Source organism: Balaenoptera acutorostrata, chromosome 6 (genome assembly GCF_949987535.1).
Source record: "Balaenoptera acutorostrata chromosome 6, mBalAcu1.1, whole genome shotgun sequence".
NCBI classification, from domain to species: domain Eukaryota; kingdom Metazoa; phylum Chordata; class Mammalia; order Artiodactyla; family Balaenopteridae; genus Balaenoptera; species Balaenoptera acutorostrata.
The window spans coordinates 89,807,087-89,823,920 of record NC_080069.1 but is presented as its reverse complement, the minus strand read 5'-3'; the positions used below and the strand labels follow the sequence as shown (position 1 = coordinate 89,823,920).

At 37.9% G+C, this 16,834-nt stretch overlaps 1 protein-coding gene across 1 annotated transcript; it reads right to left on the bottom strand.

Annotated features, from left to right (window-relative positions):
* Positions 1-228: 228 nt before the first annotated feature.
* On the bottom strand, positions 229-16,343 carry LOC130704539 (zinc finger CCHC domain-containing protein 7-like). Its single transcript, XM_057548835.1, has 3 exons — positions 16,219-16,343; positions 10,130-10,247; positions 229-7,918 (listed from the first exon to the last, which is right to left on the bottom strand). Exons 1-3 carry the CDS (start codon positions 16,321-16,323, stop codon positions 7,476-7,478), a joined length of 666 nt encoding a protein of 221 aa, XP_057404818.1. The 5' UTR covers positions 16,324-16,343; the 3' UTR covers positions 229-7,475.
* Positions 16,344-16,834: the final 491 nt, after the last annotated feature.

The following is a 16,834-nucleotide window of genomic DNA, read 5'->3' as shown; positions in this document are numbered from 1 at the left end:
TCAATTAGGGTTTCTCAATCTCAGCACTACTGATATTTTGAGCTGGTTAATTCTTTGTTGTAGGAGACTGTCTTGTGCATTGTAGAATTCTAGCAACATTCCTGATCTCTACTCACTAGATGCCAGCAGTACCCTCTAAACTGTGAAAAGTCAAAATGATAAGATCAGGGGATCAAGATAGTGATCCTATTATTTTGTATGTAATCTTTTGTTGGCAGAAGAATTTTCAGTTGTTTCCTATGAGCAGCTTCGTTCTGTATCTTTTATCAACAGATTATTGGTATACTGTTAACCCTGTCTCTTACAAACACAGCTCGTATCAATCTTTTCCCTGCAGCACTAACAAATAACGTTTCTTTGCCCATCAGAGTGGCAAACAGAAAAAGGCATGAAAATATTCCATGTCATTGTGGGAGTGGGGAGATGAACACTCTCATACACTGCTAGGAATGTAATTTGCAACATGTACTAAAACTTGCATGAAATATATGCATGTTTTTTGACACATAAGTTCATAAGTTCTGCTTTATATGGAATAGCTGAAGAAGATACAATGTGTGTAGAGGGATTTTTTTTTTAATAATGAAAATCAGAAGCAACCAAAAAAGTCAACAACAGAGAGCTGATTAAATAAATTATGGTATAACTATATAATAGGATATCATGTAACCATTGAAAATGGTGTAGATATATGTTTGATCAGAAAGAAAGATTTTCATTATTAAGTGGAAAAACAGGCTACAAAACAATATATTTATGTATAGAAAAAAGCGTGGACAGACAGACACTAAGAATTTTAATCATATCTTTGGGTAGAAGAATTAAGTATGATTTTTATGTTAAAAACATTTTCCCCCTTTGGTAGCAATACTTACATCAGACAAAATAGACTGTATTGAGACTGTAATGAGAGACAAAGAAGAACACTATATAATGATAAAGAGATCTAGCCAACAAGAAGATATACAATTGTAAATATATATGCACCCAACATAGAAGCATCTAAATACATAAAGCAAATATTAACAAACATAAAGGGAGAATTTGAAAATAATAGTAGAGGACTTTAACACCCCACTTACATTGGTGGAGAGATCATCCAGACAGAAAATCAATAAGGAAGCACTGGCCTTAAATGACACCTTAGATCAGATATATATATATATATATGATATATGTGTGTGTGTGTGTGTGTGTGCGTGTGAGTATGTATAAAACTTTACCTCCAAAAGCAGCAGAATACACATTCTCTTAAAGTGCACATGGGGGGTGGGGGAAAAAAAATAAAGTGCACACAGAACACTCTTCAAGATAAATCACATGCTAGGCCACAAAACAAGTCTCATTACATTTAAGAAGACTTAAGCCATACAAGTATCTTTTCTGACCACAATGGTATGAGACTAAAAATCACCTACAAGAAAACTGCAAAAAACACAAACATGTGGAGGCTAAACAATATGCTACTGAACAGCCAGTGGATCACTGAAGAAATCAGAGGAAGTTTAAAAATACCTGGAGTTAAATGAAAATGGAAACAAAATGATACAAAAATCTATGGGATGCAGCAAAAGCAGTTCTAAGAGGGAAGTGTATAGTGGTACAAGCCTACCTCAGGAAACAAGAAAAATCTCAAATAAACAACCTAACCTTACATCTAAAGGAACTAGAAAAAGAACAAACAAAACCCAGAGTTAGTAGACTAAAAGAAATAATAAAGATCAGAGCAGAAATAAATGATATAGAGACCAAAAAACAATAGAAATGATCAATGAAACTAAGAACTAAGAAAGATAAACAAAATTGATAAACTTTAGCCACATTCATCAAGAAAAAAAGAGAGGAAATCAGAAAGAGAAGTTATAACTGACATCATCAAAATACAAAGGATCATAAGAGATTAACATAAACAATTATATGCCAATAAAATGGACAACCTAGAAGAAATGAATAAACTGCTAGAAATATATAATCTCCCAAGACTGAATCAGAAAGAAATCAAAAATATGACAGACCAATAGACCAATTACCAGTAATGAAATTGAATCAGTAATAAAAAAAACAAAACAAAAAAACAAAAAAACCTAAACTCCCAACAAACAAAAGTCCAGGATCAGATAGCTTTACAGGTGAATTCTACCAAACATTTAAAGAAGAGTTAACACCTATCCTTATCAAACTATTCCAAAAAACTAAAGAGGAAGAAATGCTTCTGAACTCATTCTATGAGGCCAGCATCACCCTGATACCAAAACCAAAGACACCACAATAAAAAGAAAATTACAGGCCAATATCACTGATGAACACAGATGCAAAAATCCTCAACAAAAAATATTAGCAAACCAAATTCAACAGTACATTAAAAGGATCATACATCATGATCAAGTGGGATTTATCCCAGGATTCAAGCATGGTTCAACACCCACAAATTAATCAATGCGATACACTACATTAACAAATTGAAGAATAAAAATCATATAACAGATGCAGAAAAAGCTTTTGACAAAATTTAACATTTACTTATTTATTTATCTATTTTTGGCCACGTCACGCAGCTTGCAGGATCTTAGTTCCCCAACCAGGGATTGAACCCAGGCCCTGGCAGTGAAAGTGCTGAATCCTAACCACTGGACCACCAGGGAATCTCCACAAAGTGAGTATAGAGGGAACATAACATAATAAAGGCCACATATGACAAGCCCACAGCTAACATCATACTGAACAGTGAAAACCTGAAAGCATCTCCTCTAAGATCAGGACAAAGACAAGGATGCCCACTCTTGCCACTTCTACTCAACACAGTACTAGAAGTCCTAGCCACAGCAGTCAGACAAGAAAAAGAAATAAAAGGAACCTAGATTGAAAAGGAAGTAAAACTTGTTACTGTTTGCAGACGATATGATACTATACCCAGAAAATCCTAACAATGCCACCAAAAAACTATTAGAACTACTAAATGAATTCAGTAAAGTTGTAAGATACAAATTAATATACAGAAATCTTTTGTGTTCCTATATACTAACAATGAACTATCAGAAAGAGAAATTAAGAAAACAATCCCATTTAAAACTGTATCAAAAAGAATAAAATACCTAGGAATATACCTAACCAAGGAGGTAAAAGACTTGTGCTTGGAAAACTCTGAGACACTGATGAAGGAAACTAAAGATGACACAAACAAATGGAAATATATACTGTGCTTATGGATCAGAAGAATTAATATTGTTAAACTGACCATACTACCTAAGGCAATCTACAGATTGTAATCCCTATCAAAATACCAATGCCATTTTTCACAGAACTAGAACAAATAATTCTAAAATTTATATGGAAACACAAAAGACCCCAAATAGCCAAAACCATCTTGAGAAAGAACAACAAAGCTGGAGGTATCATGCTCACTGATTTCAAACTATAGTGCAAAGCTACAGTGATCAAAACAGTAGAGTACTGGCACAAAAACGGACACACAGATCAATGGAACAGAAGAGAGTGCCCATAAATGAACCCACATTTACATGGTCAATTAATCTACGATAAAGGAGGCAAGAATATACAATGGGGAAAAGACAGCCTCTTCAATAAATGGTGTTGGGAAAACTGAACAGCTACATGGAAAAGAATCAAACTGGACCACTTTCTCACATGATATACAAAAATAAACTCAAAATAGATTAACCAGTTAAATATAAGACCTGAAACTGTAAAACTTCTAGAAGAAAACATAGGCAGCATGCTCTTTGTCATTTAGCCATATTTTTTTGGATGTCGTCTCAGTAAGGGAAACAAAAGCAAAAAATAAACAAGTGGGACTGCATCAAACTAATAAACTTCTGCACAGCAAAGGAAGCTACTATCAACAAAACAAAAAGGCCACCTACTGATTGGGAGAAGATATTTGTAAATGATATATTAGATAAGGGGTTAGTATCTAAGATATAGAAAGAACTCATACAACTCAATATCAAAAAAAAAAAACCCGATTAAAAAATAGGCAGAGGACTTGAATAGACATTTTTCCAAAGAAGATCTACAGATGGCCAACAGGCACATTAAAAGATGCTCAACATCACTAATCGTCAGGGAAATGCAAATCAAGACCACAATGAGATATCACCTCACACCTGTCACAATAGCTATTATCAGAAAGATAAGAAATAACAAGTTGTTGGCAAGGATGTGGGAAAAAAGGGAACTCTCATGCACTGTTGATGGGAATGTAAATTGGTATAGCCCCTATGGAAAACAGCATGGAGGTTCCTTAAAAAATTGAAGATAGAACTACTATATGATCCAGCAATTCCACTTCTGGGTATTTTCTTTTTTTTTTTTTGGCTGCACCACGCGGCTTGTGGGATCTTAGTTCCTCTACTAGGGATTGAACCCAGGCCCTTGGCAGTGAATGCGAGGGGTCCTAACCACTGGACTGTTAGGGAATTCCCCTCTTCTGGATCTTTTTCTAAAGAAAACAAAAACACTAATTCGAAAACACTATGTTCAGTGCAACATTATTTACAAGAGCCAAGATATGGAAGCAACCTAAGTACCCATGAATAGATGAATGGATAAAGATGTGATACACACACACACACACACACACACACACACACACACACACACACACACTGGAATATTACTCAGTCATAAAAAAAGAATGAAATCTTGTCATTTGCAACAATACAGATTGACCTAGAGGGTTTCATGCTAAGTGAAATAAATGACAGAGGAAGATGAATACCATATGATTTCACTTATATGTGGAATAAAAAACAAAACAAAGAAATAGGCATAATAAAGCATAAACAGACTCATAGACAGAGAACAAACTGGTGATTGTCAGAGGGGAGAGAGGTGGGGGGAATGAATGAAATAGATGAGGGAGATTAAGAGGTACAAACTTCCAGTTATAAAATAAATAAATCACAGGGATGTAATGTACACCGTAGGGAACATAGTCAATAATATTGTAATAACTTTGCATGGTGACAGATGGTAAGTAGACTTATCGTGGTGATAATTTTGTAATGTATAAAGTACTGAATCACTTTATACATTATGCTGTATACCTAAAACTAATATAATCTGTAAGTCAATTATAATTCAATTAAAAAAAAAGGTATAAACTTCCAGTTAAAAAATAAATGAGTCATGGGGATGAAATGTACAGTATGGTGAGTATAGTCAATAATATTGTAATAACTTTGTATGATGACAGATGGTAACTAGAAAAAATTTTTTAAAATATTTTTCCCCCTTAAAAAGAATATGTACTCCTTGTATAACATAAAGAGCTGATAATAAGCACTGTTAATAGCATGGTTCTGAAATAATAGGCACTGCCAGTAGCATGGTCCATGAAAGCAAGGCTTTCCATTGAGAAAGTTGGAGACAGTTTCTCTGTGCTCTATTCTAAGAATGCCAAACATGAATCAAGTTAGAACCCAGGAAAGGAGCTACTCAGGCTGTTTCTAATCAAAGTGGGACCAGAGGCAAAAGATGTTTAGAGTCTTCTCAATCTTAGCAACTATGTGGATCCTTATGGTTTGGGACATCTCCTTTTCTCTTAACCACATTTATCCATTTAAAGTCTTATTTGATTGTCAAATCACTAAATATTTTAAACTCCCCGTTCTTGTATGGAAAGTTAGTGTGTGAGTAGACTGACTAACTGAACACTTGGTGTAAGAGCCAGGTGCCAAGGGCAATGAAGAGGAAATGGAGCAGAAGCTCCTTTTGTGCTTCTGTTCTTTCCTTATCATCCTAATGCCCCAAAGTGAAGTAGCTCAGCCTCCTTTCCTATCTGCATATAAATGCATGGACCTGAAGGGTAAATTACACCCCAGAACAAAATGTTTGTCTAATTAAAAAAAATAAAATTTGGGAGGAAAAAGAAGGTAATGTGCAGAAACAAATAGAAGAAGAGCTTCGTTTCTTCCCTCCTCCAAACAATTTTCTAAGTATGAAAGGCAATCCCATTTCTGCCCTGAAAGCAGAGGTCCTCAGATATGAAGGAATGCTAGTCACACCACATCAGTAATAAGCCACACCTGTCCCAGGTTCTACTGAGAAATAATGCCAATTATCTCAAGGCTTACCACTCTATGAAGCCATTTTTCATGGCTGCCACTTTTAGCAGGGTATTAAAAGACTGTGCCCACTTACCTTAGGGTCAGAACAATCCCAGTAGATGTTAGGAAGCCAACCACCAACACAACGAACGCTTGGCACTTAGCTGAAAGCTGGGCAGCCACAGGGAAGGTGGTAAACTAAAGACACTAAGTCTGATTCTAGAGAAGAGATTCTCCCTTGCCCTCCAAAAGAAAAGAGCTAATCCTACCAGATATACAGCGGACTGTGTACTCCACAAAGAGTAAAACACAAATTTAAGATTCCAATTGTTGGAGAACATGGAGAAACATTTTGTTTCTCCATCTCATTTTATTCTGGCATAAAGCTAGTGCTTGGGCACAGTGAGGGCATTTGACCCCAGTTTATAGATATTTTATAACTTTAGTCACTTGTCCAACCCAAGTACGCCCTTTGTCACTACTCAAACTCTCATTGTCTTTTTACATAGTAGACAAATTTATTTATTCTATTTCAGACATTTTATTTTTCTTATTCTAACATTAGGCTCTGATAAGTACAAAAGGTTCACAAGTATAAAAATTTCTGTATAACTCTGTGGTAGTTAAAAAACCCATGAGAACAAAACAATTTTTTAAGTTGGATGATATTCATCTTAAATATGTGAGGGACAGTCTTCCTCAAGTATGGCTGTAAAAATGGTAAAAATGATTTCCTTGTGATTAAGTTAAAAATTTTGATGACTCTTTTCACTTGTTTCAGGAAATCTGTTTCTCAACATTTACTCTGGATGGATTCCTTACTTGTATTTTGCTCTAAAACCTAATTCCCTGTCTCTTCAGTGCTTCAATGACGACACCTTCATTTTCAGCCTGTGATACTCTGACCAAAGTAAGATTCTGATACCAGCTTCAGAAGCAAGAAAACCCAGATTTAGATATATAGTTATTATCCTTTCCGATATTAAAAAAAAAAGGAATGCCGAAAAAGAGTGATGAATTTTTCATATTAGCATTAATTTATCTTCTTGCAAGGATTTAATTTTCATACATTGCATACATTTAATGAGCTTTTCTATTTTTTCAAAATATTAAAAAAAATTTTTTTGTGAAAAGATTAATTCTTCCTATCCCTAGGGTACTGAGTGAATAAAAATGACGTCCTGGAACAGGGGAAGTCCGAGTTTATCTTTCTGTTTTCTTACCTAACAACCTGTTGGACACAGAGAACTGAGATCTCCAAGGACTTTGTTCAGTAGCTCTAGGTATGGCTGAGATTAAAAAAACAAAAACAAAAACCTCATTTTATTTAATCATAGATAATACAAATATTGCCAGGATGTTGTAGACATGAAGACCAAACACTGGGAAGCCAAATCAGAAGCTAACTCACAGCTTAGACTTTTTTTTCCTCTGCTTAATGAGAAATAAATTATCATTGCCATCATCCTCCCAACAGCTCTCCTTTTTCTTATGCCTGACCCTCCTGCCCTCTCTGGGCAGCCTGTCTTCTCTTGGCTTGTGGTAATGCGATGAGTGGTGAAAGGGCTTGTGAGGCTTCTGGGTTTTGACAGTGCCAGGAGAAGAGTGGACTCTGGGGCCCCTGGGGTAGTCCTCATCCACTTCATGACACCTGTCAGCCTTCCTGTGCTTCTCACGCTCTCTGCTGGTCCTGTTCATGGCTTCTTTTTGGGTTTCTTTCTTTTCTTGAGGCCATGTGTTATTTCTCCATGAGGCATGGCTCTTCCTCATATCACAGTGGGGCCTCTTATCTGCTGCTTCCATATGAGGCCTCTTGAACTGCCTTGGAAAGTCCCCATTCTTCTGGAGTTCTGGAAAACATAAAAGTATTTCTGCATATTCAGCAGCTAGACAGTCCATGCAGAGCTTTCACTGGTCTGTAAATAACTTAGCAGAGAGGGAAGCCAGACATGTAAATGCATTAATGATATGACATTCTAAAGAGCCCTTACTAAGGTAAAAAAATCACTCACTAAAAACTCAATGGTTGTAGTTCTATATTTCTAAACATGGAAAACATCCAGAAATCCAATGATACTTATTTTGTTCAATACAGTTTAACTAGGTTCAACAAGGGAGACAGGGACCAGTGAGAGCAGTAATCATGTCAGCTTTGTGAAAAGTCACGTCTGACCAATTCAAGTTCCTGCAGTGATAAAGAGACAGCCCTTGATGGTAAGGTGAAGCAAGATGTATAATGTGGCCTTTTGACAATTTCATATGACATTTCAATTATACTCTGAAGATAAAGTCTGGCCACAGTACTTACAGGTGGATGCCATACTGGATAGGAGATTATTCCTCCAGATTATTCCTCCAGAGTAGAGATCACTGGCTTAGAGACTGAGTGTGCACATGTGCACACACTTGAGTATCTAAGAGGTTTAAGTGCCAGATTTGATGTTATATTTTATCAGGACTCGGCCCTCTTACTGTAAGCGTCTGATGGTAGTGATTCTGATGGGATAAGTGGGAGATGAGGTTACAGTGAGGGATGAAAACTAAGGTCAACAGAACCTTGAAAGATTAAAGAAGTCACCAATAAAAAAATGGGACAGAGTGCGAAGTAGTATATTTAGGGGACAAAAATGAATTCTAGAATATAGAGCAAAAGTAAGTGTCAATAATTACTTATAGACTTCAGTATAAAATATAAAGTCCAATATAGTGAGCCTCAAAGTGGATCTGTGCCACAGAGTTGCTGATATAACTAATTAAAAAGGAGAACAAAGGATATTTCCCTGATTATAAAAAGAAAGCATCCACAACCCTTTAATCCAGAGATGACATTTTGGTGCATTTTTTTGTAATCTTTTAAAAATTTAGTTGGCTAATCATTATCTTCTTGTACTATAATTTCTCTACATAGAGAGATAAAATATGCAAAATATGCAGGAGTTGAGAAGTAATTCCTCTACTTTCCTCCAAAATTACTATCTTCATTTTGAAAGGACCTGAACTCAGATAGAGTCTGGAAGAGAATAATGAAAAGGTCAAGGGTCAACAATGTATGCGTTAACTTGAAAAATATAGAACTATTTGGTCCTGAAAGCAAAAGAAGTAACTTTGTAAACCACTGTGAAGCATATGGCAAGAAAGAAGAGTGGCAGAGAAAATAAGCCTAAATTATAAAATAACTTGGTGAGAAAGAACATTATGTTAGCAACAGCAAATAAAGAAATGGAGGTGGCTGTGGATCTGGAGCTCTGTTCATAATGGTGGCCAATAAAAAATGACTTCTTTGTGGAAGCTCCAGGAATCACCTAGCAGGGAAAGCTTTTCTTTGCTTGAAAAATACTAGAGATATAAAGAGGGAGAACATAATTATTTGTTGAAAAGAAAAATCTCAAAGGAGCCTTTAAAAACTCTGCATGTATAAACGGATGTTAAGTATTTTCTGGACATTTTCTAAAATGATCATCATGTGAAAAAAATGTTCATTGTGAATAGGTTACAACACAGGATTTTTGAAGTAGGTGCTTGATTTCTGGAGATCAAGAAAGTTCCAGTTTCGGGCTTCCCTGGTGGCGCAGTGGTTAAGAATCCACCTGCCAATGCAGGGGACACGGGTTCGAGCCCTGTTCTGCGAAGACCCCACATATCGCGGAGCAACTAAGCCCGTGCACCACAACTACTGAGCCTGCGCTCTAGAGCCCGCGAGCCACAACTACTGAAGCCCGCGCGCCTAGAGCCTAAGCTCTGCAACAGGAGAAGCCACCGCAATGAGAAGCCCGCGCACCGCAACAAAGAGTAGCCCCCACTTGCCGCAACTATAGAAAGCCCGCGTGCTTTCTTTTTTTTTTCAAGGGCAACAAAGACCCAACGCAGCCAAAAATTGATAAATTAAATAAATAAATTTTAAAAAAAGAAAAGAAAAAAAGAAAGTTCCAGTTTCTATAGTAATTATTAAAAGCATTTTCTGTCCTAACCAAAGGCCCACAAAGCAGTTTGCAAAGACAGTGCAAAAAAAGAAATTTAGGAACTATTGCAAAGGTGATTTAGTGAGAAATCTAGTAACATACCTTTCATTTTTCGTTTTATTCTCTGATCTCTCTCCCGGATTTCGTATTTGTCATCATAGTAGTAGATGAATGGAGATGTTGGAAAGGTCTGGTTAAACATTCGTCTTTCTGTACATTCCTGCAAATTGTATTTGAAATTATGATGTCACAAGGTCACACTGTTCAGACAACTTTTTTGGTAAGATTATGGACCACTGTAATTAGTGATGAGCCCCCACTGCTGATACTCACACTGTGGCTGCAGGATGTGGTCTTGCTGGGACACTGGGAGGATCAGCCAAACACCCGATCGTGCTTACATGCTAGTCTTTCAGGCTTGGATTTTCTTCATTTCTTTACCTACAAAACCCTTCTTATCTTTTTAAAATCTTCCCTGCCAACCCTCTCCCCCAGCAATGCCTTGTTCCTCTGTTGGAGGGTTTATTTTATTTAAAATTATGTTTTATCAGTTCTTTGCTTGTCTGTCTCTTCTAACAGCCTTCCATCAAGTGTTTCTCCTTTTCTTCTTCTCTTCACATTTACACCCTCAATGTGGGGGTAAATTCTTAGCCCTTTACTCCCTTTCATCCACACAAGTAGTTTTTGCAAGCTTATTTTAAGTCAACACTCACTGCTCACAAGGGCAGTGATTCTTATGGTGGGGAGCAGGGTGGTGGTGGGTTGCGCCTAGCTTGAAAATGTTCCTAGGTAATTCTGAAGGAAACCTCTCTTCTCTTTGCTCCCCTTACTCAAGAAGAGATCACTCCTCTCACTCACCCCAGGACAGCTCCCTACTCTCCTAACTCTGGCCTTCTGGTAGCTGCTACTTTCCAAATCCACATCCTTGGCCTGACCCATGTCCCATGTAGTAGGCTTTGTTAATCCTGGTCTGTGACGTATATCCATTCAGCTTGTCTCAAACCAAATAATGTCTTTCATTTGAAAGAGGCTTCATTTTGGAACTTTCCGCTTCTGTCTTCTGCCATCTTGCCTAAAATCTATTATAAACATTCAGTGCTTCTGAGCTAGGTACTGAAGAAAAATTAAACTACAAGTATCCCCTGCTTTTAAAAAGTTTGCTTTATACCGCTTCATTTTTATGAAAGACCTGTTTTCACTAGCAGAAAGAAATATGAAGAGGATTTTCACCTTTACAAGAAAAGGTGAAAAGTGAAAATAGAGTTTAGCGTTTGTTTTGCAGCAACCATTATAGACAGTGAGCACCCCGAGCAGTGGGAGTGGCACCACCAAGCTCCTTCCCCAGGAACTACACTCAGCATCTCGGCCTCAAGCCGCCATAGCTTTGAACTGTGTCTGTGAGCATCTGTGCCTTATCTCCATTTATTTTTTGCATTCGTTTGAAAGATGTGTTGTAAGGTAACTGCTTCTTCGCTTTACAGCTACTTTGGCTTAGGAAAGGTTTCACAGGAACGCTCTACTTTCAGATAATGGAGAAAATCTGTACCTCTTAGGAAGAAAGTATGCGAAATACCTGCCTAGAATTTAGCTGATTTATCATAACTTTGTCATTATATACTCAACTTGTAATTTTTTTTTCTTAACATCTTTATTGGAGTATAATTGCTTTACAATGGTGTGTTAGTTTCTGCTTTATATCAAAGTGAATCAGCCCTACATATACATATATCCCCATAACCCCTCCCTCTTGCGTCTCCCTCCCACCCTCCCTATCCCACCCCTCTAGGTGGTCACAAAGCACCGAGCTGATCTCCCTGTGCTATGCGGCTGCTTCCCACTAGCTATCTATTTTACATTTGGTAGTGTATATATGTCCATGCCACTCTCTCACTTCGTCCCAGCTTCCCCTTCCCCTTATCCTCAAGTTCATTCTCTACGTCTGTGTCTTTATTCCTGTCCTGCCGCTAGGTTCTTCAGAACCATTTTTTTTTCTTTTTTTAGTTTCCACGTATATGTGTTAGCATACGGTATTTGTTTTTCTCTTTCTGACTTACTTCACTCTGTATGACAGGCTCTAGGTCCATCCATCTCACTACAAATAACTCAGTTTCATTTCTTTTTATGGCTGAGTAACAGTCCATTGTATATATGTGCCACATCTTCTTTATCCATTCATCTGTCGATGGACACTTAGGTTGCTTCCATGTCCTGGCTAATGAACATTGTGGTACATGACTCTTTTTGAATTATGGTTTTCTCAGGGTATATGCCCAGTAGTGGGATTGCTGGGTCGTATGGTAGTTCTATTTTTAGTTTTTTAAGGAACCTCCATACTGTTCTCCATAGTGGCTGTATCCATTTACATTTCCACCAACAGTGCAAGAGGTCAACTTGTAATTCTAAGATACTTGACCAAACTGGCCACCATATACTTAGAAACATAATTTGTAGATTTTAAAAACTAGGAATCATTCTAAATATACACTTAAGTATAGAAAATAAAGTAATGGAAATCTGTACCTAACCATTTAGCTTTATCAAATCAACATTTACCCTTAATTTAGTTGTTTCCCCCTAAGCATTAACGATATAATTGAGATCCTCTGTGTAACTCTCCTTCCCACTTCCCATTCATCTCTTTCCCTTTCCAGAAGCTGCCATGGTCTTAAAGTTGGTGCCTGCCATTCTCATGTTTTAATACTCTTACCATTAATAAATATTCCAATAAACAATAGTATAACTTTGAAGTGCTCAGATTTCACAAAAATGGTAACATTCTATAAATATTTTGAAGTATTTTTAGGTTATAATAGTTTCACAGACTAAGGTGAGTGGTGTTCTTTGGATTATCTATCTGAATAAAGGTTTGGTAACACTTGACTACAAACCTACCTGGGTCTGGTATATTTTGGTGGGGAGAATTTTGATTATTAATTCAGTTTCTTTAGTGGTATTGGTTCATGTAAGTTTGTTCTTCTTCAATTATTTTGATTAATTTATACTTTTGCAGAGAATTATTTATTTTATCTGCATTTTCAGATTTAACATTGAACTTTATTTTTTGTTTGTTTGTTTTTTGGCCACGCAGCATGCAGTATCTTAGTTCCCCCACCAGGGATCAAACCTGTGCCCCCTGCAGTGGAAGCACAGAGTTTTAACCACTGGACAGCCAGGGAAGTCCCTAACACTGAACTTTATGAAGTTTATACAGTATTCTCTTTAAGTAAAAAATTATACTGTATGTTAAGCTATTTACACTTTTTCACTCATTGTTTATTTGTATCTTTTCCTTTTCTTCAAGCAGTTTTTCCAGAAGTCTCTTTTCTTTTGAAAAGAAAATGTTTTCAAAGAAACAGCTTTTGGTTTTGAGGATGCTATTAATCATGTTTTCTATTTCAGTAATTTTGGTTCTTATCTTTATAATTTCCTTCTTCCAACTATCTTCAGATTTAACCTGTTGTTGAGTTTCTGGATCTTTTGGGGCTTTTTTGGGTATTGAAAGTTATAAGGCAAACCTATAGGGTAACATAAAGAATTGCTTTTATAAATCACTATCCATGGTGGCACCAAGTTTCCAGAAGAAAGGATACCCATTAATGATTTGGGTCTAAGATTCTACTATGGTTTGAATGTTTGTGTATCCCCCCACCCAATTCATGTGTTGAAACCTAAACCCCAAGGTGATGGTATTAGGAGGTGGACCCTTTGGGAGGTGATTAGATCACAAGGGCGGAACTCTTGTAAAACAGACCCCACAGAGCTCTCTAGCCTCTTCCACTGTGTGAGGACACAGCAAGAAAGTGCCATCTATGAGGAAGCGGCCCTCACAAGACACTGATTCTGCACCATGGTTGTGGTGAGAAATAAATTCCTGTTATTTACAAGCCACTCAGTCTATGGTAGTTTGTTTATAGCAGCCTGAATAGACTAAGACAGATTCTACAGAATATTAAGAGCAAATTACAATTACAAAAAGGTACTAGAGCTCTTGATATACTCCCAGCGCCCCACTCATCCTGGAGTAGCCTCTTTACATGGTGAGTACTGTTTTCTATTTCAGTTTGCCTCATATAGAGCCGCTTATGATTGTCCCTGCCTCGCCAGTTAGAGTGAGTGGAATTAGGGAAGGGCGATGCCACATTCCCCTTAGAGTATCTTTCACATGAAGAAGCTATTTATTAACATCTATAGAGCTGGAGTTCTGAAACTGAAGGGGAGGGGCCCTCAGACAGCTGTAACTACCTACCCAGTCTCCTATTTGGATCCTATACAGTCTAGACTGATGTGGCTCTACAGAGCTATACAGTACTATAAACACTTTCCAAAGCTAAATGTAAATTATATTTTGATTATCCACATCGCTGGTCCCCTCCATTAGCACAGACAATTGATAGTTGGCTATATAATTTATCTACTATTCTGGATTACCCACACCACTGATCTTCTTCATTAGTGTGGATAATCTAGAGTTCTTCATCTATGGCAGCAATGAGGCTGCCAAATTTGCTTTATGGTAAATTAAAAATTATCTAAATCTAGATTTCAGGGATAAGTTCCAAATGCTTTTAATATATTTCCTATCTACATTAACAGGAGTGACTAGTAAGCAGTATGTGTCCAACTCTAATTGTTTTTCCTTAATTGAACAAACATAAATGCTAAAATTATACCCTTTTGCTTTAAAGAGGTAAGCAAGCATAAATTGTACATCTGTGTGATTTGTGTGGCAGTGGACTGCTTATGTGAATATGTTCGCTAAACAACATCTGAGTTTTGGCAACAAGGAGGAATACACAGAGCAGTAAAAGATCTAGAGATGATAATTCTGCAAAAAAAAAAAGGTATTCTCAAACTAGCTTTTCAGTGTGAGTTCTATAGAAGTGAGGTAATTATACTGCAAGGTCCCTCCGTCTGTATCTCCATACTATGAATCTGATCACATTGGAAATAACAAATCAGTGCTGAGAGCTCTCCCTGTACAACTTCTTTGCTTTGGAAATAAAGAAACTGGAGACCAGGGAGAAAAAGTGGGTTGTTTTAAGTCACAGGGTTAAGTCAGTAGTAGAGCAAAAATTAAAACTGAGGATCAGAGCTCCATCCTATCTTTCATATTCTATCCCTTCACTCCATGGTCCTGCTGTCCCAATGTGGAAGAAAAACTCCATCTGTTGATGGACTCTGTCCCCCACTTTTTCTTCTCCAGACTTTTTGTCTCTCGCCGTATGGTAGAGCTCTGCCCCCAAGGTCTGCACTGGTGAAGTGCCATGGTCAGAACTCAACACGTGACCTGCAATACCATTCCATCCTACTGCTCACACCTCTATCCATTTTGTAGACTCCCTACCTCTGCATGCTTTCCACCTCCTGTCATCAGATCTGACTTGATATTAGTATATTTTGGTTTCTAGGCTATTAGAAGCCTATCTGGAGACTGGGAGTGTATTTCTCCATACAGATTTTCTACTTCTTGTGCCACTGCCTTTCCTCCTCTGTCTCAAGATTCCCAGAACGTATGGGCTGTGAGTCTACTCTTACTGCATCCTGCCTCCGGGATGAGCTGCTGCTGTTTCATGCTTAATGAGGTAACTGGCTAGGAGACTCACGCCCACCTCACAGCAGCAAGTTCCTGCTTTGACGCCTCAGTATCTAGGACACACACAGTTTGGCCCTTTCAGTTAGGGTTAGGAAATATGCAGGTTGGATAGGGAATTGGGGCATCTGTGGGGTAGGCAGGATGGTTGATGATGCAGCACCTCCGTCTTTCCACTAGCGAGCGTCAGGGTTTGCATGGGAGTGGTAAAGATTTAACTGAACACTGAAACCAGAGATACTGGAGAACTATACAGAAAATCTAAAAATCGCGATTTGGCTGGGTCAAAGTGCTAGTAATCCTAAGAACTCGTGAGAACTGTAACCATTCTACTGACTACTATTATTTGTCTGAATGATTCTATGAGTTGTATTTGTTTTAGACTAACATGCATGTATACTTAAAACATTTAGAAGAATGTGCTCTGACAGATCTGTTACTCTGGTAGGGATAGGAGAAGCAAATTAGTTGAAAATATATTAAGTCTTACTTCAAGATATTAGTTTATAAAAGAAATGTGTTCAGAATTACTCGGGCTCATCTTTCAGCAACCACTCCTGAACAACAGAATGCTTTATGCCCAAATTCCACTTAAACTTACATGTCCGTAATGGCCTTCTTGTCCGCAGTTGTAGCAATACACCAAGGCTGACTGTCCAGAAGGGGTCTTTGGCTTTTTGGGTGGTCCAGGTTTGGTCTGCAACATGAATATTTGTGAAGATTTAGTGAATGTCAGAAGAAAATTAAAACCTCGTTCTTTCCAAAAGAACTTTTTAAAAAAATATATCCTCAAGGTTTTTATTTATTTATTTTTGGCTGCATTGGGTCTTCGTTGCTGTGCACAGTCTTTTCTCTAGTTGTGGCGAGCGGGGGCCACTCCTTGTTGCGGTGCGGAGGCCTCTCCTGTTGCAGAGCACGGGCTCTAGGTGCGTGGGCTTCAGTAGTTGTGGCGTGCGGGCTTCAGTAGTTGTGGCTCGCAGGCTCTAGAGCACAGGCTCAAGTAGCTGTGGCACACAGGCTTTGTTGCTCTGCGGCATGTGGGATCTTCCCGGACCAAGGCTCGAACCCGTGTCCCCTGCCTTGGCAGGTGGATTCTTAACCACTGTGCCACCAGGGAAGTCCCAGGAGGCAGTATTTCTAAGGAATCGCTTACCCAAAAAAAGTTCTTGGGACTTCCCTGGTAGCGCAGTGGATAAGAATCCGCCTGCCAAGGCAGG